Here is a 23,747-nt window from a genome sequence, read left to right on the forward strand (position 1 = left end):
TTTCCTTTTTTTTTAAGAGAGGGAAAGGAAGGGAGAAAGGGAAACATCAATGTGTGGTTGCCTCTCCCACGCCCCCTACTGGGGACCTGGCCTGCAACCCAAGCATGTGCCTTGACTGAAAATCAAACCAGCAACCCTTCTGTTCTCAGGCCTGTGCACAATCCACTGAACCACACCATCCAGGGCAGAGTTTTTTCATTTGTGAAAGACTGACCTTATTATATAGGTCTTGAATTAGACACAGTACTTACTGTCAGTGAACAGGAGCTGCTCACATTTTTTAAAGATTTTATCTATTTATTTTTAGAGAAAGGAGAAGGGAGGGAGAAAGAGAGAGGAACATGGATCAGTTGCCTCTCATAGGTGCCCCAACCAGGGAATGAGCCTGAAACCCCGGCACGTGCCCCGACTGGGGGTTGAACTGCCACCTTTCGCTTTGCAGCACGATGCCCAACCAGCTGAGCCGTACCATTCAGGGCTGTTCACACATTCTTAAGAACACTTTAAAAATACAAAACTGCCTCAGGGTATATTTTTTATGACTTTAGTTTTCATGTAAGCAAAGGATATTTAGTGTTACATGTAATGTACATTACTTCTGAATTCTGTTTCAAAGTGTAAATCTATGAGTCAGTCAATAATGAGAGGTTATCTAGAGGCTTCTGGTTTTTAGTATAAAAAAAAAAAACAAAAGTCCAGCAAGTAAAATAGGGTATATGCATGCAGGTTCATCATTTTAATAGATTAATGAAAACATAACTTTGTTATCCAAAAGGATATGCCCTATGAATGATACAGTAACTTAAGTACCTCATTTCCTTTTCCCATAAAACTTGCAGACCATTAGGGGAAAAAATACACAGTTTCATTATAAAAGACATTGTAATGATACGTTACACAGTGTGTGGAACTAGATGAGTAAGTTTCATTTCCTTGGTATTGGAGTGTCAAAGCAAAATAATAAGGGGGTTAGGAAAGAATATAAGTTTTAGAGTTAAGAAATATCTAGAAGTGCTAAAAAAATAGGATCAGTGAAAAATTGTTTCTTACACAATTTGCCAGTTGGGAATGAAGGAAATGTTTTTAAAATTTTTATGTGATTGTTCGCTGCCTCTGCTTTGTTTCAGAGTGAACGTTTGCAGTCTGATCTAGTAGTGTGCATTGTGATCGGTGTGCTGTACTTTGCTGTTCACGTGAGCACAGTGTTCACAGTGCTGCAGGTGAGGACACATTTGGGTCTTTTGTTGGGGAGACAATGACTTGTTGGGCTCATTTCTGATTTGATTGTAACGTTTATTCATCCTGCTGAAATATATGAACTCCCCGAAGTCTGTTCCAGCACACCTGGAAGTCTAGGACCTCATTGTCTCAACTCGGGGCGGGCCGCTCAGGTTCCGCTGCCCCGGTGCAGTGCCGCTCCCCTGCAGGCCGCCCAGCTCCCGTCCTCGGTACCCCAGTACCCCTTGTTCTCTGCTCCCCCGTGCGGGTCCCTGTGTCCCCTGCTGTCTGTTTGATTGTGCAGCTTCCTGTGGTTTATTCTCTCTTCTGTGCTTGAGTTTCGTCGACTCTCTGGTCTGGTTGTCATCAAATTTGAAAAGTTATGGCCTTAAATTTTTTTCCAGCCTTCTCTTTCTGCTCTGCTCCCAGCCCTGTCTGGACCCCACCTCTTCCACCTCACTTACCTACATCTTAGGCCTTTCGAAGCTGTCACATAGTTCACTGATGCTCTGTTCACTTTCATTCTTTTTATGTGTGTATTTAATTTTGAGTATTTTCCATTACTATATGTTGTCAACTTCATTAATCTTTCTGTATTGTATAATCTGCCATTAATCCCATCCCGTGTATTTTTCATCTCATAATTTATAATTTTCATCTTAAGTTTGTATTTTTTTTAAATCTTCTCATGCCTCTACTTAACTTTTTGAACATTCCATTCTTACTCACTTCTAATTCTAACTTCTGTCACTTGCGGGTTGGTTTTGATTGAGTTTTTCCCCACTCCATGGGCCATACTTTTCTGATTGCATGTTTGGTAATTTCTGATTGGATGCTGAGCTTTATAAGTTGTACCTTGTTGGGTATTGGATAGTTTTACATTTCTAGAAATAGTCCTGAATTTTGTTTTCCAGTACTGCTAGTTACTTGTTAACAGTTTGATGCTTTCAGCCCCTGCTTTTAGGATTTAAGCGAAACCAGGGTTGTTTTTAGTGTAGGGCTAATCTTCCCCCCACTGAGGCGACACCCTTTTGAATACTCTAGCCAGCAACCTGGCTCCAGGGACAGGCTATTCCTACCCAGCCCTGTGTGTGCTGGATACTGTTGTCTCTCACCCTTTCTTGTGATTCTTTCTCTGGTCTCATGGGTTTTCCTTACACACGTGTACTAATTCCCCTGAATACGCCATGGGGCCCTTCTGCAGATCTTCAGATTTTTCTTTTGTGTGCTGTCTCTTTTGGTGAACACTAGCTGTCTGAGTCTCTCCGTGTTCTCAGTGTCATCCTGTCAGCTGCGGTGCAAAGCTTTGTGTGGGTTCGCCTCCCTGCACTGCAACCTGGAAACGCCCTCAAGGCAGTAAACGGGGGCAGTGCCGACGCTGACCTCTTAACACCAACCTCGCCAGTTTCCTTTCTCTCGGGGGTTCACTGTTTATTCCCTTATGCCTAGTGTATTGCAGACCATTGGGTTCACGTATTTTTATTCTGTTTTGGTTGTTTCATGTGGGAGAGTGAATCCCTAATGTTCCATTTGACCAGAAGCAAAAAAGGTTAATTTTCTCTAACATTTTCGCCTGTCTTTGTACTCTTTCAACTTGAATTATTAATCCTTGAGCACTTGAAAACTGAGTCAGGTCTAGTGGTTTTCAGGGTGCAGATGGAGGCCTCTGCATGTCCAAGAGGTTCCAGAGTTCCTAAATATGCAACTTTTAATTTGAATATTTGAAGCAATGGTACTTTTTTCATTTGCGAATTTATATATACATTAGAATTCTTTTTTTTCCTACTTGTCTGCTCTTCAGTCAGATTTACAGTTTTATTTAAGGGGTGTGCTTTATCTGCACTAGTTAAGACAATTAAATACATTGCTTTGCAAGTCGCATAGAACATTCTTAGAGTATCAAGCAATACACTCCAGGCCTCTTTCTCATTATACGTAGTTTGGGACTCCAAAGAAAGTAGTAAATAACTTTTACAATATTTGTAATACATGAACAATCACTAACTTTGATAGCCGACTTAGTCAAAAGAACTACATAGTATAGAAACTGTAGACAAATGTTTAATTCTTAGATTCTAAAATGGACTTTGCTTTCTCCAGTATCAAATGGAGAGTTGAACTGACAAATCGGAAGTTCTCCTGTTGAAATGAAAATCACTTTTAATCTTCTCAACCGTGTTCTTCTTTCAGCCTGCTCTCAAGTATGTGTTGTATGCACTGGTCGGCTTGGTCGGCTTTGTCACCCACTATGTGCTGCCGCAAGTCAGGAAGCAGCTGCCGTGGCACTGTTTCTCCCACCCTCTGCTGAAGACGGCGGAGTATAGTCAGTATGAAGTTCGAAGTAAGTATTTCATTAGTGCCCTTCTGTTGAATACTGTGAGTTTTTGCTGTTCTGCTGTCAGTGACAGTTAAATAAGTATCATCAAGTAGCACACACTTTGGCTGCGTATCGTATGCTTAGGTGTGAAGCTGTAATGAGTGAAACTTTGCAGGATGCTTTAGTTTTAGGTGAAGCATAACTGTCAGTACCACAGTGCAGCTTTCCACAGGATGAAACTCCCTTCTTCCTTCTCTAGATTGTTCTTCACAGACCTCATTGATGCATCATACGTCTGTGTGTGTCCGTGACTTCTCTTTCCAGTCCCTCCTCTTCGATTCAGTTTCCTTGCCATGTGCAGGCAACAGTCCTCTCTAAAGCTTCTATTTGAAATGTTTTAACTCAGAGCTTAGGGGGAATAGGAAGGTCTCTGTTCCTATTTCCACCAGAGATACTGGGTCCTACCACAGACGGGTTTAAACGAGTTGAAGGGGTGAAAAGAAGTTAAAACATTTGTAATTGCTGTTATTTGTTCAGATTTGCGATAAAGTATATAAGATGACTCAAAAAGAGGTGTAAGTCCAGTTTACTTGGCAAGCTTCATGCTTGCCCATCTATGCCCTGACTTTTCTGTCCTGTAAAGTATTCAGTTCGATTGGCCCCCATGACCTGTAATACTCCTCATTTTAGAGAAATAATAAAAGTTGATACCTATGTCATAATTTAGTATACACTAGTGACTAAATAAGGCAATTTTTTCCTCAAACTTTTCTTCAGTTAGTAAATGACTATAGAGAGGAAATCCCTCTATTGTTTGAAGATACAGTATCTTCTTTAGAGAACTCAGACGTTTTAGAAAGCTTTCTGTACCGATCTTGACTTTGCATTCCCAGAGCCAATTCCCTAGGCCTTTAGCAGAGTTGCTTATAGCATCGTGGTATGGTAATCCTGGTCACCAGGTTGATCCTGGAGAGAGAACTGAATAAACACCAGTGTGTAGGTTGCAGCACTGTGCAGACCTTTCATAACATACGTGCTTTTAAAATAAGGGAAAATAGCATCAAACTGTATAAGAATCTGCACTGGTCCATTCCTACCATCAAGAAAATACCTCCGAATGATGTTTTTTGATGATAAACTATCAGTACTGCTGTCATATGTAAATGAAAACAAGTGTATCTAGTTTGTTTTAAATAGCAATTTTCATTAGAGTAAATCATTGATCATATTGTTTCTTTACTTTTGATCTTAACAAAACATTTAGTTTAAATGTTTACAAATTTCGAATCAGCATGACTTGTTGGAAGTGCTAGGTGTTAGCGGCCGAAAGGGGAGTAGCTCATTAGGAAAAACCTCCCAAAGCCTGCAGCACTGCTTTCATGCAGCCAGACGGCCTTGCTTCAGATCCTCCAGTTTGTCCTAGGTGCTTCCCAATGAAACAGTATTAAAGTATTAGAAAAAGATTATCGGTAGTGGAAATGACTCTTATGAAGTGTGTGAGTCAAAAACATATCTCTTCTGAGATGTGTCTTATAAGGTGTGTGGGTCTGTGTCATAGGATTTTAGATACAAAGGGGCTGTCTAATACAGTAAACTTTTTTTCCAAAAGTTATTGGCATAAGTGTGAAAAAGTTATGCTTAGAAACTGTGGTTTAAGAATTAAAGTAAATTTCATCTAAATTTAAGCCACATTTAAGTTGCAAAGTTGGATGTGTCTCAAGTCATAGAAGTTGACAGTTGATTAAAGTACTGGATTTCTTAACGTTATTTATAGTAGAGCTGAATTTCCTTTGTCATGACATTGTCAGACTACTTTCTCCATAAGATGATGTGGTCCTGTTAACTTATATTCCCTTGTTAGATGCAGCCACTGTGATGTGGTTCGAGAAACTTCATGTGTGGCTTCTTTTTATGGAGAAGAATGTCATCTACCCATTGATTGTGCTCAATGAGCTTAGTAGCAGTGCAGAGACAATTGCTAGTCCAAAAAAGCTGGATACAGAGTAAGTATAATAGTCCTTTGATTTCAGCTGGACTCCTGGGGACAGTCATAAGCAATGTCTTAAAGTTACTAGTTAAGTAACAGATAGTAATTAAGTGTCTTCTTGGTGCAAGGCACTGGGAGGTGAAAAGTCCAGGTGAAGTTTTGTCTTCGCCTTCCCTTTTCTGAACATGTGTTTCCGCTCCTGGCATTTCACTGCTCCAGACATCTCACTGTCAGTTGATATCTTAGGAGAGGACATTTATTAAATAAGGTTAGTCTTTAATAGTAGATGGTAAGTTTGGGAAGTGGTTGTTTTTATGTATTGTGTAAATCGGTCCATATACAGGGTGGCACAAGGGTGGTTTGTTAGGATGAGAAGAAACAGTTTATTCTTCTGTTATTTTGTAGTGATTGTTGTAGTATTTTCCATGAACAATCTACTTTGCCCCACCTTGTGGAGTTATCATATAGTCCTACCCACCAGACTAAGTACGTGTTGTTGGGGGTTAATATGTTTTCTATGTGCTAAATGTTATTAATGTTAAAGCAGCAGAAGTACTGAGAAACTGGAGAACTAAATGTCAGAATTGTAATACCGATAACTTATTTTTAAACTGATTTATATAAAGAATAAGAATCATAATATATATTATTAAGAGGAAATATTATGATAGTTTATTATCAGATGTGGTTCACTTAGCTATATAAATAATTTCTAGAAGTCTAAATGTTTGTGCGATGTGTGTATGAGAAAATATGTATGTGTATGTACACACGTGCCCGTGCACACCCACCCCCACAAAGGGTCTGTCTGGGAAGTATCCAGCCACACACTGTGAAAAACAGAGGCGTTTATTGAAGAAGACACAAGATACAAGAAACATTGTACACAGGACAATGACACCCCAATCCCCTTTATAGTAAGCACCTTGGGACCTCACACATTTCTCCCAGTTGCCATTAACTCCCCTGTCGTGTTTTTCTGAATCTCATCGACGGTCTGAAATCTCTTCCTTTCAAAGGTGATTTTAGTTTTGGGAAAAGCCAGAAGTCACACAGTGCCAAATCTGGGCTGTAGCGGGGCTGAGTCACCTGGGTGATTTGATGTTTTGCCAAAAATCTCTGCATGAGGCATGATGCATGAGCAGGCATATTGTGGTGATGAAGCTGCCAATCACCAGTTGCCCATAGCTGTAGCCTTCTGAATCATTTGAATAGTTGCCGTGGGGGAACGTTCAAGCTTAATGCAAAATCTGATGCAGATTCACTGCTCTACTTGCTCAGTCATTTTGAATGCAGCATCCACACAGTACACATGCTCACTCGATGGTACCTGCCACACCCACTGACTAGTACTGTGAAGTCGTCATTGTTCACACATGCACACTCCAGTCCACTCTCCTGGTCTGCCGGGTTACACTGATGTCACGTAAACCATTCTTGTTATATTAACAATGGCTGGAGTTTTTCCAGACAGACTCGTGTGTGTGTGTGTGTGTGTGTGTGTGTGTGTACAGCTGATTGAAGATGGTAGATACCCGGGGCAGGAGACCATGTGGGAACCACCAGAAATTAAATTTAAATGAAATGGTGATTTTTCTGAGGGTAGTAGATTTTCTCAAGTTTTCTGTCATTGGTTGATGAGTTGTGCTTTCTTTTTTTCATAGATTAGGCGCTTTAATGATCACCATTGCTGGTCTGAAGTTGCTGCGATCCTCTTTCAGCAGTCCTACATATCAGTATGTCACAGTCGTCTTCACTGTGCTCTTTTTTAAAATTGACTATGAAGCATTTTCAGAAACCATGCTGTTGGATCTCTTCTTCATGTCCATACTCTTCAACAAGGTAATTCATCACTGAAAGGAGTAGCCCTCTCTGTAAAAAGCATCTCCCTAGGTAATACGCTAGTAAGGGCTATCCTTGCATTTCATTCACATCATTATCTTTTAAGTGCTTTTTTTCTTCATTTATCCAGTTATTTAGGAGTCTGTTAGAATCCTTAAATAGTGCTAGTAACTGTGATCCATAACATATAGTTCTTACAATAGCTAGGAAGATAAGATTAAGTTATGTGGAAACATTAGAGAAACACTAGGTATATATTTTTAAGTATGTGGGGTCTTCCAAAAGGGGGTGTGGGTTTTGGATAATTTCAGAAATAGAAAGAGTAACAGTTGAACTGGGCTGTATGGACTGCAGGATAGACAGAGAGGAGTAACCTGACAGCTGATTGAAGACGGTAGAAACCTGGGCAGGAGGCCGTGTGGGAACCACCAGAAACTAGTTTGATGGGGACATTTGCAGAATGCTCTGAAGTTTAGAATCCTTCTAAGATTTGATGTCCATCCGTAACGAGAGGTGCTCTCAGTCCTTTTATAAACTAGATGGTAAAATCTGGGTCTGCTGCCTACTGTTCCAAAAACCTTTTTGCTGAACCACACTGCCTTTCTAAATAATGTCCATTGTGCAGTCAGATTATTGGTAAATTCAGTGGAGCTTAGATTTCATGTTAACACTGACCACATACAAAGGACTTTGACATATATTATCCCATTTGATAGGTAACAGAGCTGAAGCATATGAGCAACAAAACACAGTGAAAAGTCCAATTTTAGGAAAGTTAGCCTGGTCACCCACATTTGGGATGAATTGGGGAAGAGAGAACCTGAAGGTACGGAGAACAGCTTAACAGATTGTGACAGTAATTTAGATGTGATAGAGGTCTGACTGGATGGGAACAGTACAAACTGAAAATCATTCATCTGAACTAGGTTTTGGTGACAATCAATTTCAAAATATTATGCTAAATATTATAAATAACTTCAAAACTTTGCAATTATATTTAATACTAATTTGTATGCATTCTTATCATTTATTTCCTCTTCTAGTGAGCATGGTTAACCAAAGGAGGAAGCCAGAGGGTTAATCAGAGACTTGTTTGTATAAAGAAGCATGTGGTGTCTCACAATTTTAAATACTTAGATCGGAAATTGTATTGCATCTTATTACACTGGTTGGGGAAGAAAGAGAAAGTTGCAGTAAAATATACACTAAACAATCCTTGAAATGGAGTCACTATACTTAACTTGTATTAGTTTGGATTTCCTTAATGCTTTCATTTGTTAAGTGAATTGGTTTTGAGAGTGTATCATGTTCCAGACTATCCTAGATGCTTAGGCTACATCAGTGAACAAATCAGAGAAAGCTCTGTCCTATAGTAGTTTGTGGTTTATACAGTTACTTGATAGAGCTTAATAGTGGTGTAATAAGTAAGTAATAGTGAAGGGATCTCCTGAGACAGATTTTGTAAGATACCATTGTAAGATGCACTACTGATTTAATAACTTTTCAAGAAAAATTACTCTGAATGCATACAAAATTTTTTTTTACCCACACTACTTACCCATGTTATTGCATATTATTTTTTCTTTAATATTACAGTCAAAATTTGAGTACATTTTACATTTAGAATCTGGCGAGTTTTCTGGACCACTGCTTTTAAGCAGTTCTAATGGAGTCTTGATAACATATGTCCCACTTTCACTTCTTGTCACCCTGATCACATCAGTACCAAGGGTTGCCAGCGTAATTTGGATCATGACAAAGAATGCAGGGTTCGTCTGCATTTTCTAATTGGTTGAAGTTAATGGTTCTTTTTTAAATTGGAAGTTAGAGAGGTTCATTGTAAATTAGCTAACTGATTTAAGTATGAGGTGTTTGGTGCATGAATCATGGCACTGAATGAGAACCTCTGGCTTTTACGATGCTGTGACCTAGTAGGAGAATTGGGCCTTGCACTACTGGGCATGCAGAGACACTCTTTGGCATTTTAGTAATTTCGTTTCAGTGTTAAAGACATGTTCAACAACAAAACAGATCCTAATTTAAATAGTATTTAGAAGTGTATTGCGTTTCCATTGACAATGACAATTGAGGTCATATATAGATGCCCAGCATACACTACTAAATTCTTAGGCAAACAGGCAGTGACAACTTTATCCCCCGCCTGGCTACTTTCAAACTCTTTTGACATTGCATTTAAAGTGTACTCAGTTTCCAGAGCATTGAAATTGGAGGGAAGTGTCTTAGAATTGAAATATATATGTGTTACTTCAGCTTTGTGGACATTTACCTTTGTTTGCTTGTTGTAGTAACAAAAGGGCATAAGATAGAACCAATAGAGGGCATTAAATTCTTTAAACAGACAAACATGATGCATGAGTCGGTCAGCTGTCTTTACTTAATACACAGTGGTTTGGCAGTTGATGTATCTTTTCCTCTTATACAAATAGCAAATAATGTCAAAACTGTTTCCCTATTAGGTAGGGAAAACAGTGTAGAGGTGTTTCATTTTCTTTTCAAATGTCTGATAAGTTCTTTACTGATTGTTTTTGTTTTTCTCCCACAGCTTTGGGAACTCCTTTATAAATTGCAGTTTGTGTACACTTACATTGCCCCATGGCAAATCACGTGGGGTTCTGCCTTCCACGCTTTCGCTCAGCCCTTTGCAGTGCCCCGTATCCTTCTGATAAAAGTTTCATGAGAAAGGACAGTCATATCCTTGATGCGAACCTTGGTTTGTACGCACAACCTTTCACAGGCATAGAACATAGGTTACTCTATGATAAATTATCAAAAATTCACAATACTTCATTTCATACTTATACTGATTTTGATTGTTCAAGTTGTAATAACATCTGTGGCCCGCAGATCATCTGAACATGAGAAAACTATTAAGGTTTTATAATTAAGTAACGCTGATTTAAATTTTATATTTATATATATAAGTATTAAAGTCCAGAAATTTTCTTTTTTATAAATCATTTTTTATTTTTCAATTACAGTTGACATACAATATTGTAATAGTTTCAGGTGTGCACCCCAGTGATTAGACTTACTCTCAGATCATCCCCAGTATATCAGGAATTTTTAATAAGTGCAAAATGTATAGAAATATTTTTAAATGAATGAACATACAAAACAGTTTTAATACTCATTTTTAATGAATATGATTGTAATTGAACTTTGTGTCCAAAATCTTCTGTTGTCATCATTTCTTAAAAGTATTTTTTAAATGAAAGTAAACATTAGTTTTATCTTCTGGAAAATGAAGTCCAAGCCTCTCTACCCAGAAGTGATCTGTGGGCTTTTATCAAATACATGTTAGCAAATATTTATTTAGCTCCCTTCAGAGCACCATGCCAGGCTGTACTTTCTAGCTGTGTTTTCCTACTGTATTCTTAAACAGTCCAGTGGCACCGTTTAAGGGCACTTTTTTCTTTCCTCTCATGAATGTTATTGTTTTAATTGCTGTAATTACAACTTGTGTATGAGACGTGTTTGTGTGTGGGTTGTGTTTGTGGTGTTTGCATGGATGTTAAGGTCCTTAACCAGTGTCCCCGTAGATTCGGCCATGTTGTTTGTTCAGGCCGCTGTGTCGGCCTTCTTTTCCGCCCCACTGAACCCCTTCCTGGGCAGTGCAATATTCATCACGTCCTACGTGCGGCCCGTGAAGTTCTGGGAGAGAGACTACAAGTGAGTAAAATAAAACGTGCGAAAGCCAGCTTTATCTTTTTACTGGGAAAAACTGTCAACAGCATTAATGTCAGTAATTGAGGGTTGTTAATTTTTTGTGTTAAAATATTTTGCTAAAATTTTATAAATACTTGTAAAGTTTCAAAACTATATAAAATTAGAAGAGTTGGAGAATGATTACTCTTGATTTCTCTACCTTTTTTCTAGTTATAAGATTTAAAAAAAAAGATTTTATTTACTCATTTTTAAAGAGAGGGGAAGGGAAGGAAGAAGAGAGGGAGAGAAACATCAGTGTGTGGTTGCCTCTCACATGCCCTTTACTGGGGACCTGGCCTGGAACCCAGGGCATGTGCCCTGACTGGGCTTCCAGTCTGCACCACCTCCGTTTGCAGGCCGGCACCCAGTCCACTGAGCCACACCAGCCAGGGCATGAAGATAACTTTTCAGTGACCATTTTGTACGTGAAGTTTTACCCAGTTAGGCTTGTTTCTTCAGGCTGTTTGATCTGATGCCTAATAATTATCCTTGTATGTAATCTCTCCAAATGTCTTTATTTAATTTAAGAAAGAATATCTAAAAGGAAACTTACTGAGTTGTGGAACTTAAACATTTTAAAGGCTTTTAATATGCATTAGCCTTGATTCAGAATAGGCTTGTACTAATTTATAATTGCGACCAGCTCCATGTCTGCACTTGCCTACACTTTCACATATTAACACATATGTAATATGAAATATTATGAAAAATTATATAATATGAAATACAATAGGAAATAGTATTCTCACCTTTCAAACAATGAACTAGCTTGTGAATTTGACATTTTGCGCTGGTCTTTTATCAAAAACCACACATGGTGTTTTTCCCTTTCGTTGAATTTTAATGTTATTTATTTTCTGTTCTTCTGGGCCAACTTAAATGTAGCCCAAAATCACATCTGTGGCAGTACCTCTTAACCTATTTGGTCTTAGAACCTTTTTAGATTCTTAAAAGTTATTGGAAGTCTCCAAAGAGTTTTTGTTGATATGGGTTTCATCTATCAATGTTAACCATATTAGAAAACTTTAAAAATGTAAATGTTTATTAATTTCAGAATGGCAACAATAAACCCATGACATGTAAACAAAAATGACATTTTTAAATACACAGAACTGTATTTTCCATCCCACCAAAAAAAAAAATCGGTGAGAAATGTCATTGCTCTTTGAATTGCTTTTCTGTCTGGCTTAATAAGAGACAGCTGAATCCTCATACCTGCATCTGCATTCAGTTCATCGTTGTGGTGTGTTGTTCTAGTTGAAGTATGTGAAGGAAATCTGGGCTCACAGACATAGTTACTGAAAAAGAGAGAAGTATTTTAATAGCTTTTTCAGACAATTGTGGATATTCTTTGATCATTTACTAGAAGTCAACAGAGGGTTTGTTTCCTAAAGATTAGTTACAATGTGGAATCTAAAACCATATCCATAAATTTCTGGAACTGTGTTACATCCGAATCCACTGATGTGTCTTAGACTTTGGATGGATCATTTTTACCTACGTATAAGCTTATAACACCATTTATCAATCATTTAGAAAATGTTGGTTCACTGAGTAATGTAGACCTTCCAAATTTTGACACATTCCATTCGATAATATTTTTTAAATGTGTTCATTTGTATCACCTGGACCAGTCCCAGAAGAAAACTGTGTGAGCGTTGGGAAGCTGGCAAGCTCACAGTGGTAGATATAAATAAGTTTTCCAAAATTCTAATTTTCGCTGGAAAATTATAATTTTTATTATTGGCAGAAGACACTACTGTCACTTGTTTTCCTTGAAATGGCAGACTCACTTTCTTCACTTTTTAGAAATGTTTGTCATATACTTGTCTGTGTAATCATGGTTTACCCATCCATCAGTCATTCGAGTGAAAATGGTCTTCCGTGAAGAAAAGTGGCCTGTTGTGCAGCTTGCACGTCAAGCCATTGCACAAATGCTGTCCCTCGAGACACCGTCCTCCTCCAGGATGCCGCAGACCTGCTTCATGAGTGTTCAGCCATGCTCAGTGTAAAACAGACCTGTCCTGAGGGCTTGTAATGTAGTAAAGTTAGTATTTTTCAGTGCTTCATGGAGAGCATTTTAAAGTGAGACTTGCCTTTTACACACTGTTTTGTCTTGTGCCATGTGGCAGTGACAACCAGTATGGTTGGGTGCCCTGCCCTGACTCCTGTTGAAGAGCAGCGTCGTCCCACTGCTGCCTTCGTACTGTCAGCGCGATTGTCTGCACAGTGAAAGAAAGCAGGCAGCAGCCCAGTGCTATTGGGAAGGTGGTTTTGATACGGAAAACTCCCTGGAAGGGTCTTGAGTCCCCTCCTCTGGGTTTTGTGGACCACATTTTGGGAACCACTGTATCACTGGACGTTAGTAGATGTACCTTCCCCTTGCAAAGAGTGTTTCATGCACTTTGCATTTTTAAGATCTGTTTATGGAATGGATTTTTTTATCCTCAACTTTTTTTGCATTAAACTCATTAATGTCTCTGTACACTGTTCATTGTCACACCCGTTAGGAAATAACGGCCCTGTGCATGTTCGGTGGGTGTGGTAGAGTAAGAAAGAAAAGCCTCGCCCCGGTGCCGTGCTGCTGCAGAGTGTGTCAGCGTGCCGACCGCGGGTTTCTGTCGGGGGTAGTCACCAGGTGACAGTGCTCATTTCACTTGTCAAATAGTAGGCATTTTTAAATATAAAAAGTGTACTAAAAATGTTTATTTTGTCATCTTCAGCACAAAACGAGTGGATCATTCAAATACCAGATTGGCTTCCCAGCTTGATAGAAATCCAGGTAATAGCTTAATTTTTGAATTATGAAGCATGTGTAATGAATTTGTTATGTATATATGTATTTCACTCTTGTGTTGGTGATCTTGTATTGGTTCCAAATGGTCATGTTTTAGAAACCAAATATCCTTTGCTTTATTTTGTTTTACTTTAGCAAAATATACACAAATTAGATTATCTATAACTTATATACCCTTTTCTTATAAAGTACATTTTAAGGACACTGATAAGGATAAAAAATGCCATTCTAAGATTGTTATTACATAGGTTAAAAAGTAGAATACAGTGAAAAGGAAAATTGGTTAGGGGTCTTGAATACTGTGCAATCTAATCAATATATGTTTTATTAATATGTTTTTCCCTTCCCTGAATGTTTAGATAAATATTGGATATAGAGATGTCACATGGGGGGCCAAATAGCCACTCAACATGGGGCTTCAGTGGTGTTACCATGATCTTACAGCTGATTCATAGTTTGGTCATTTGGGAAGCATCCTTTTGTTGGCCCACCCATTAGTAATTTGATACAGAGAGTGCAAATCTCATTTCTTCAACCATAGAGGTGAACATATCAACCAGAAATCCAAGGTATTAATTTACCAAAAGAAATATTACTCTCCAAATAGGCAGGAATATTGGTATTCATTTGACTCACAGATTCCTTCAAATGCAGTCTACTTAAGAGGCTAAATTATAGTGATCAGATTAAATCGTCATTATAAAATTGAATTAAGGAGAACTAATTAATCGATATTAATGACTGTCGTTATCACATTCTGGTAGATAAACCCACCTCAGCTCTAGTGTGTCCCGGTAAGGGACTCGTAAGTCTCACAACGCTGATGATGCCCGCCTGCTCATCAGGGACCATGTCCCAGTGACACTTGGTGGCAGGCAGACAGCACATGGTACAGGACCATCCTACTGAAGTGAGAGTTGGAGTGCCCTTTCATTATTTCATTATTTAGTTAGGCTGAGTTTAAAGTAATTATTAAGCTTTGTATATTTCGCCATTCTCCAGGGCTCATTTACAGGTTATTGCTTTGCATGGGTTACTTCTGAAGATGCCATTTCCTTTTCTCCCCCCTAAGATTTTATTTGTGTATTTTTAGAGAGAGGAGAAGGGAGGGAAACAGAGAGGGAGAGAAACACTGATGTACGAGACATACAGCAATAGGTTGTGTCTTGCATGCCCCCACTGGGGGACCTGGCCCACAACCCAGGCATGTGTCCTGACTGGGAATCGAACCTGTGACCTGTTCGGTTTGCCGGCCAGAGCACAACCCACTGAGCCACAGCAGGGCTAAAGATGGTCATTTCCTTTATTGAGTGAGTTTTATCCTGTTTTTTTAAAAGGGTGACTCTAATACATTTTGTAGGTTCTTTGCCACTGTTTCTGTATGTACAGTTTATTAGTTTTAACCATCCCAGTATACAAGTTATTTTCATGGACGATTTTTTTTTTGTTTTGAACTATCTTATTTGTTAAAATCTTGTATTACTTTATTCACTTTCTTTACTGGTGTTCTTTTTGTCCTAGTTCTGATTTTTTCATCTGTCTCATTTCCCTTGAATGGCTTTAATAAGGCACAGTTCACTCAACAGTGGTAGAGACAGTCACAGACTCTTAAAAGGTGGGGAGACCTTAGATTTATCTCCTCCACCTGCTGCGTTTTGTGGATGGGAACCATTCAGAGAGGTTATGTGACTTCCAACTCTAAATTCTGAAGCTTTCCCTGTTACTCTATATGTCATTTTTATATAGAATTTGTAAGAGTATGACAGTTATTTTCCTCGACAAAAATATAGATACAATCCTAACTAGAAATTAGTTTTAATATTTAAAAAAAAATTTTTTAAAGATTTTATGTATTTATCTTTAGAAGGGAAGGGAAGAGAAGGAAAGAGGGAGAGAAATGTCAATGTAAGGTTGCCTCTCGTGTGTCCCCTGCTGGGAACTGGCCTGCAACCCAGGCATGTACCCTGACTGAGAATCAAACTGCGATCCTTTGGTTCACAGGCCTGCGCTCAGTCCACTGAGCTACACCAGCCAGGGCTAGTTTTAATATTTTTAACAATCCTGTATGTTGATATAAAGGGGGCTTAGGGTGAAATTTAACATTTTTTTAAAAATTCCTTCTTGTAGGATCAGACGACAACAATCTGAATTCCATCTTCTATGAACATTTAACCAGATCCCTACAACACAGTCTCTGTGGTGATCTGCTCCTAGGACGGTGGGGAAACTACAGTACAGGGGACTGTTTCATTCTCGCCTCTGACTACCTCAATGCGTTAGTGCACCTTATAGAGATCGGCAATGGGCTGGTCACTTTCCAGCTGCGGGGACTCGAATTCAGAGGTGAGATGTGGACCTTCTATTTCCATAATGGGCTCCTGTGATATCTAAGTTTTATGTGTTTACATCACAAGTCAAAAGCTGTCATAAAATTTGATCCTTAGTCTTTGGAATTGTAGAATAAGAAAAGTTATTAGAGAGTAATCATTCGATTTTTCCTCAATACTACACATTCGAAGAAGAACCGTTTTCACGGTGTGCTATATATGGAAAGGTAGTAATGTGAGTGTACAATTGACTTGTTTTCCTGGTGATGTTGGATTTCTGTTGTTCTGTGCTTGCTCTCTTGCCCGTGTCTGTCTGTGACCAGTGCGTGTCTCTGTTAGATGGCTGGCAGAGTGGGATGTGTTTTTGTGTGAGGCAGAGAGTAGCTACTTGATTTACTTTCATATGGACACCAGGCCTTTGTCCTCAACAGCCTTTTTAAAAAATTGGAGTGAAATTCACATTACATGAAATTATCAATTTTAAAATGGACAAATCAGGGGCATTTACAATCTGATATCATATTAAAGAATATAACTTCAAAGAATCATGCAGAGTAATCAGACTTCATACATATGTAATGGAAACTATCAGCAAACTTCAAAGGGCAGTTATTGTTGGAATTGACAACAAAAACAGTTTCAATTATGTACTTAATATTAAGTTATAATGAACTGTGATAAGTTACACAGCCGAATAAGCAGGATGTATACGGTATGTTGGCTTGCGGCTCAGACATGGTGCTGACAGAGCTCAGCTTCTTCCCAGCCCTGCGTGTCTGCTGTATCGGCGCCCCGGGATGATTCAGTTCTCGTTCCGCTCCTCCTTTTCAGAATTCACTCAGACCCTCATGAGTGGTACCGTTACTTAGTTGGTCTTCATCCAGTAGGAATGTAAATGCAACTTTGAAAGGTTTGGGAATCTGTGAATAAAAATTAAGGAGGTTCCCTTACAAATTACAGAACCTCGAATGTGCTAATGCATATTGTCATTCTGCAGGAGATGAATACACAGTATCCCTGCTTTCAGGGGCTTGCTGCAGTTTGTTAATGGACGTTCTAAGACAAATCAGTCACATACTTTCATTTGTTACAGAAGGTCTTTTCTCTAAATACCTTGATCTTTAATGCATTCATTTTCCCAGTCTATGGTTTTGTCCCCCTTTTTCAGGTACTTACTGCCAGCAGAGGGAAGTGGAGGCTATAACTGAAGGTGTTGAAGAAGATGAAGGGTTTTGCTGTTGTGAGCCTGGCCACGTTCCTCACGTGCTCTCCTTCAATGCTGCGTTTGGCCAGCGCTGGCTCGCCTGGGAAGTCGTGGTCACCAAGTACGTTCTGGAGGGCTACAGCATCACCGACAACAGTGCCGCCTCCATGCTTCAAGTCTTTGATCTTCGGAAAGTGCTCACCACTTACTACGTCAAGGTAAGAGCGCACGTGTGCGTGTGCGTGTGCTCAGGGAGCCTCGCCTGAGCCCCAGGGTGGAGGAGTCTTGTTGGAGCAGAATCACGTAGGCTCGGCTGACCGCCGCTTGTCCGGCCCGGTCTCCAGCTCCTCTGGCGGTCACAGCTCCAAGCCTCCCGGTGAACCAAAACCCTATTGGAGGCCACCTCCCCGGAACCCAGAGCAAAGCCCAAACCTCTGTTTGGGCAAAGTTAGTTCTGTACCGCACTGGTATTTTACTTTTGGTAAAGATTTTATAAAAATACAGCATGGCTATGATTTAGGGCCTTCCAGGCAAAGCTGGTATGTTTCAAGATGAAAATGTGTGCTAGATTTTAATAGCCCATATGTGAAATTTCTGTATCTTATGTTGTTATCTACGTATACCGCCTTATTTGTACTGACTGGGGTGAACCTTGAATCTTCTATTTAATGTTTGATTAAACACAACCTCAGGAAGATAAAGAGATTGATTTTGCAACATATTTCATACGTGTGTGCACATGGCATTTTTTGTTTCTGAATATGTATATTTCTTTTTTAAAATTAATTATTTATTTATTTTTAGAGAGAGGGGAAGGGAAGGAGGAAGAATGGGAGAGAAACATCAATGTGTGGTTGCCTCTCATGTGTCCCCTACTGAGGACCTGGCCTGCAACCCAGGCATGTGCTCTGACTGGGAATCAAACTGGCAACCCTTTGGTTCACAGGTCCGTGCTCAGTCCACTGAGCTACACCAGCCAGGGCTTGAATATGTATATTTCTGTTGCTTTACAGAAATATGTGAGATACATTTCTATAACTTGAGCTATGGCCACAGTATGATTTAATAGCTTTATGAGAAATTTCTCAAAATAAATGCACCACAATAAATGCTTTCCACCTCTCTTAAAAGATCCTAAATTCAGGGAGCAAGGGGCGGGGGAGGCTGGGATGGGAAAAATAGACAAAAAACTGTGCTTGAAAAATAACTAAATAAAATTTAAAAAATAAAAATAAAAAAATAAAAATAAAAATAAAAATAAATTTAAAAAAGATCCTAAATTCAAAAGTTCTAAAACCAATAGACTAGAGTTATTATTTTTTAGACTAGAATTATTTTTTAAGTTGTCTTCCTCAATTTATGGTTGTGGTTTTAAAAATACTAAATGTTTTTCCATCTAGGAAGTCCTGAGTATATTATTATAGCATTTTTAAAATGTACCCTATTTTTCAGACCATAAGACACACCTAGGTTTTAGAGGAGGAAAATAGGGAAAAATTTTTTCAAGCGAAAAAAGTGGTAAAATATGTAATAACATAAATAACAATATTTCACCAGTGTAAGTGTAAATAGAATTCAACAACAGCAGCATTAAAAACCATTATTCCTCCCACGTTAGGGGGGGTGCATCTTATAGTCCAAAAAATACTGTGTATGTATAATATTGAGCCAGAATAATATATTTTTGAGTTGTACTCTCATAATAAATACTTGGAATGTACTTACTGGGGATTGAAGTTAATTCCAGTGGTGATGTAGCTTGGATTTTTTCAAAACTCTTTTCCTGTCAGGGCATCATCTACTATGTCACAACCTCTTCAAAGCTGGAGGAGTGGCTGGCTAATGAGACAATGCAGGAGGGACTGCGCTTGTGTGCAGATCGAAATTACGTGGATGTGGACCCGACATTTAACCCAAACATCGACGAAGACTATGACCACCGACTAGCAGGCATATCCAGAGAGAGTTTCTGTGTGATTTACCTCAACTGGATAGAGTACTGCTCTTCCCGAAGAGCAAAGGTAGTTCATTTCATTTATAACTCTTTGAATCTGTTTTTCTAGAGATGGAAAGGGCATCTCTGTTTGTTATTATGAGGTCCCTTTTTCCCAGCCTTTTTGTTTCTGACCTTCCTGGTTCCTCATGGCTGGGCCAGACCAGCCACCTCAGTCCGGTCAAGTTACAGGCCGTGGTCTGCCTGGTGCTTTCACCTGCAGTTCTTGCTCTCGCCCTCCAACCAGCCTGCCCTCCCCCTGTGCACGCACACACATGGCAGTTACGCCCATACCCACACCGCCACAAGCCACATTTAAGGACAGTTTCATATTTTCGTCTCCAATTCGAAGTATAAACCAGCACAGTCCAATAGAATTTTCTGCAGTGATGGAAGGGTTCTCTGCTGATCCAGAATGGTAGTTACTAACCCAGCACATGTAGCTATTATTAAACGCCTGAAATTGGCCAGTATGACTAAGGAACTCAATTTTAAATTTTATTTAATTTTAATTGACTTAGCTTTAGGACTAGTGGGCTAGAGGCTACCATACTGGACAGCGTTCATCTAGACTTCTGACTTTCAGGTGTGAACATGGGTAAAATGAGCTAGGAATGTGTACAAATGCAGATTCTTGGGCCTCACTTGAGATTCTAATTCTGGGGATCTAGGCTGGGGATCCAGAATCTGCATCGCCTTGGTGATTGTAATTCAGCTGGTTTCTGATCCACACTTCGGGATAACTTGTTTTATCCTGTAACTAGAGTGAGTTACAGACCTTATCAACTACTGCTTTCTTTCTAGGTCTCGTGGCTCCCATGGCTATGTTATTACTCCCCTACTTAGGCTCCATGTAACACACCACCCCAAGGCCTGTGGTTCCCAAAGCTAATTCCTACCACTGCTGCTGCTTTCCAAGCAAAAGTCTGGTGTGGTTGAAGCACCAGCACCGTAGGTACAGGACGACTCTGGGTCACAGAGCATCCTGGGCCTCCTTGACAACCACCGTTCTCTTGGTCTGGGATGTGCACACTGACCGCCTTTAGACATAGCACCTGCTGTAGTCTTAGGTATACAGTTTTCATCAGATTTGGACATTTTTCAGCGATTCTTTTTTTCTGCTGCTTTTTTCTCTCTTCTCCCCTCTTTTGTGGACTCCGGTCGCGTTTCCATTAGGCCGCCCGATGATGTCGCACAGCTCACCAGTGCTTTTTTCAGTCTCTTCTGTCTCTGTGTGCAGTTGTGCAGTCTCTGTTGCTATAGTTTTAGATCATTAACTTTTTTCTTCTATATTGTTTAGTATGTCATTACTCCCATCCAGTGTTTTTTAATCTCAGACATTGTATTTTTTTGTATTTCTTGAAGTTTAACTTGTCTTTATCATAAATCTTTTATGTCTCTACTTAGCACGATGTCATTTCTCTGTCTTTTGAACAGAGAAATGTCTTTTTTAGTGTTCTTTTTGACTAATTCTGACATTCGTGTCAATTCTGGGTCAGTTTTGATTAAGTGGGCAATTAATTGATTATTCTTTTATGGGTTATATTTTTCCTGCTACTTTATATGCCTGGCAATTTTTGATTGAATGCTAGACTTTATGAATTTTACTTTGATAGGTGCTGGATATTTTTGCATTCTTATAAATATTCCTGACTTTTGCTCTGTGACACAGCTGAGTTCCTTGGGGACAGTTTGATCATTTCAGAGCTGCTTTTAAGCCTTCTTAGGAGGGACCAGTCTTCAGTTTGGAGCTGATTCTTCCCCATTACTGAGACAGTGCTGTTCTGAGTTGTTAGCGTAGATCTTTCACGTTCTCGTCATGAGGAAGAAAAATTTTGTAACAATGTATGGCAGTGGAATTTCCTCTGTGGAGTATTAGGATACATCTCAAAGTGCTAAACATCTCAAAGTACTTACACCTACGGTTTTATTTTAGTATATCCAAGCATTATGAAATATTAGATTTTATCTAAAGATTCCAAAGAACCTCCTCAGATACATTGATACTTCATTTAGTGTTTTATTGTTTCTTTTCACTGGAACTTTTATTTGAGGAGGTAGAAACTAGTTGAGTTCCTTAACCTCTTGATTTGCTAAATAGATATATTCTGACTTGATAAGTACTTATATGGCTTTCTGATAATTAACGTTCTTCGTTTTCCTTTTTTTAGGTGTAATTGATGTTCAACATTAGTTTCAGGTGTACATCATAATGATTGATAGTTGTATATATTGAAAAACGGTCACCAGGATAAATCTAGTTAACTTCTGTCATCATACATAGTTACAAAGTTTTTTTCCTTGTGATTAGCACTGTTTTTTAACAAGATGTTATTTATTTATTTATTTTTATAGAGGGGAAGGGAGGGAGGAAGAGCGGGAGAGACACATCAGTGTGTGGTTGCCTCTCACGTGCCCCCCACTGGAGACCTGGCCTGCAGCCCAGGTGTGTGCCCTGACTGGGAACTGAGCAACCTTTCAGGTCGCAGGCCGGCACTCAGTCCACTGAGCCACACCAGCCGGGGCACGATGAGAACTTTTACAATACAATCTACTCTCAACAACTTTCAAATGTGCAATGTGATATTACTAACTATAGTTACTACATTAAATCCCCATGACTGACTTGGTTTATAACTGGAATTTGTACCCTTTGACCTCCTTCACCCTATTCTTTGTTTGTTTTTTTTTTGCTGTTGTTTGTTTTTTGAAGCCGCTGGATGTGGACAAAGATTCTTCCCTGGTGACTCTGTGTTACGGGCTGTGTGTTCTGGGACGGAGAGCCCTGGGGACTGCGTCCCACCACATGTCCAGGTAAAGGCACTCCCGTCTCCGGGAGGCTCGGTGGGGAGCTGCACGGCCCGGCTCTGAAGCATCTGGAACCGTTTCTCATGGGAGCATTTTATGCTAATTTATTGCAAAAATCTCTTCAGATGTGGTATCATATAGATCTTTTTGCTGAACATAGTTGAGTTCTGTTGAGTGGTTAACAAAACTGGCTTTTAAAATGGACATATGTGGGCAACTACTGATAGTAAGAAGTTTACAGATTTGAGGCATTTTGAAGAATAATCAGCCCAAAACATTTGATTGGTCTCCTCTCAATCCACATCTGTTTTTCTAACAACTCACCTTTTGAAATTTTTCCGTATTTCCTTTTTGCCCAGAGAATTTATACTTTTAATGTAGTTGTGCATTTGATTTTGGAACTCTAAATATAAACTGGATTTCTGAACATACTCATCCAAAAGAATTAGAATTAAAAGTAGCATATATTTAAATTTTTTTCTGATTACTACGTCTTTTCCAGTGGTCTCTCAGTTTTGTAAACCTGTGTACTCTGCCTGTTGTTCATTTTCATGGACTCAGTGTTACAGCGTTTCGTAGCTGTGGGTCCCAGGTCGGGAGGCCCCATCCCTTGTAATCCTGATTTTAGGTGCTGACGTTAGTTCTTGGGTCTGTGTTCTTAAAATCCTGCCCGGTGATTGTGATGCACTGCCAGGTGTAAGAGTCGGTGTAATGAAAGGCCCTTGTCAAAATATGTAAACTTCTGTCTCCAATCTTAACAGTAACTTGGAGTCCTTCCTCTATGGATTGCATGCCCTGTTCAAGGGCGACTTTCGTATTTCTTCAATTCGAGATGAGTGGATCTTTGCCGACATGGAGTTACTAAGAAAAGTGGTAGTCCCTGGGGTCCGGATGTCCATTAAACTTCATCAGGTAAGGAGAGGAAGTTTCCAATTCATCGCTGTTACTTAATGGCACTTCGTCACTTGACTTCCAGATTACATTTCTTAGGAAACTTTCGAGAAATATTCTAACAAAGGAAACATGATTCATGGCAAGATGCAGCGTCTTAGAATCCCAAACCTGTGTCTCTAACAGTGAATTTGGATATTAATATCAGGGTATGATCTGGGCATGAGCCGTGAGGAGAAATTTACACAGGCCCTGCAACGCTTGCTTTGACTGTGTGTGATTATAGGTCACGCCTCTTCCGTGAGCAAGTGTTAGATGCTGCTCGGTACAGCGTAGCAGCATCTCAGGAGGCCTGAAAGTGCCGCTGTTACTGAGCTGTGAATTTCGTTCAGCACATTTTACTGAGAAGTAGATGGTTGGGACAGAATTAATCTTAGTTTAATCCCAGTAGGGTTAAAAAATTAAAATGAGGCCCCAGAATGCATATTGCTTTGAATCTCTTAAAGATTTTACTTACTCAATTTTAGAGAGGGGAAAGGGAGGGAGAAAGAGAGAAAAACATCAGTGTGTGGGAGAAATATCAATCAGTTGCCTCTCACATGCATCCCAACCAGGAACTAGGCCCTCAACCAGGAAT

The 23,747-nt window shown here is 39.4% G+C and overlaps 1 protein-coding gene across 5 annotated transcripts in view; it reads left to right on the top strand.

The window, feature by feature from the left end:
• The window catches only part of PCNX1 (pecanex 1), a 133,709-nt gene that overhangs the window by 101,137 nt on the left and 8,825 nt on the right, over nt 1–23,747 (top strand). For all 5 annotated transcript variants that reach the window (XM_037127403.2, XM_037127411.2, XM_053673391.1 and 2 more), the window contains 12 exons: nt 1,128–1,220; nt 3,409–3,559; nt 5,397–5,538; nt 7,187–7,364; nt 9,928–10,036; nt 10,925–11,054; nt 13,814–13,872; nt 16,015–16,230; nt 17,383–17,636; nt 19,209–19,439; nt 22,125–22,225; nt 22,981–23,131. In XM_037127403.2, coding sequence (XP_036983298.2) covers nt 1,128–1,220; nt 3,409–3,559; nt 5,397–5,538; nt 7,187–7,364; nt 9,928–10,036; nt 10,925–11,054; nt 13,814–13,872; nt 16,015–16,230; nt 17,383–17,636; nt 19,209–19,439; nt 22,125–22,225; nt 22,981–23,131 — 1,815 coding nt within the window. The remainder of the gene's footprint in view (nt 1–1,127; nt 1,221–3,408; nt 3,560–5,396; nt 5,539–7,186; nt 7,365–9,927; nt 10,037–10,924; nt 11,055–13,813; nt 13,873–16,014; nt 16,231–17,382; nt 17,637–19,208; nt 19,440–22,124; nt 22,226–22,980; nt 23,132–23,747) is intronic.

This window comes from Artibeus jamaicensis, unplaced genomic scaffold, assembly GCF_021234435.1.
Source record: "Artibeus jamaicensis isolate MK-2021 breed Jamaican fruit bat unplaced genomic scaffold, CSHL_Jam_final contig_851, whole genome shotgun sequence".
NCBI lineage: Eukaryota > Metazoa > Chordata > Mammalia > Chiroptera > Phyllostomidae > Artibeus > Artibeus jamaicensis.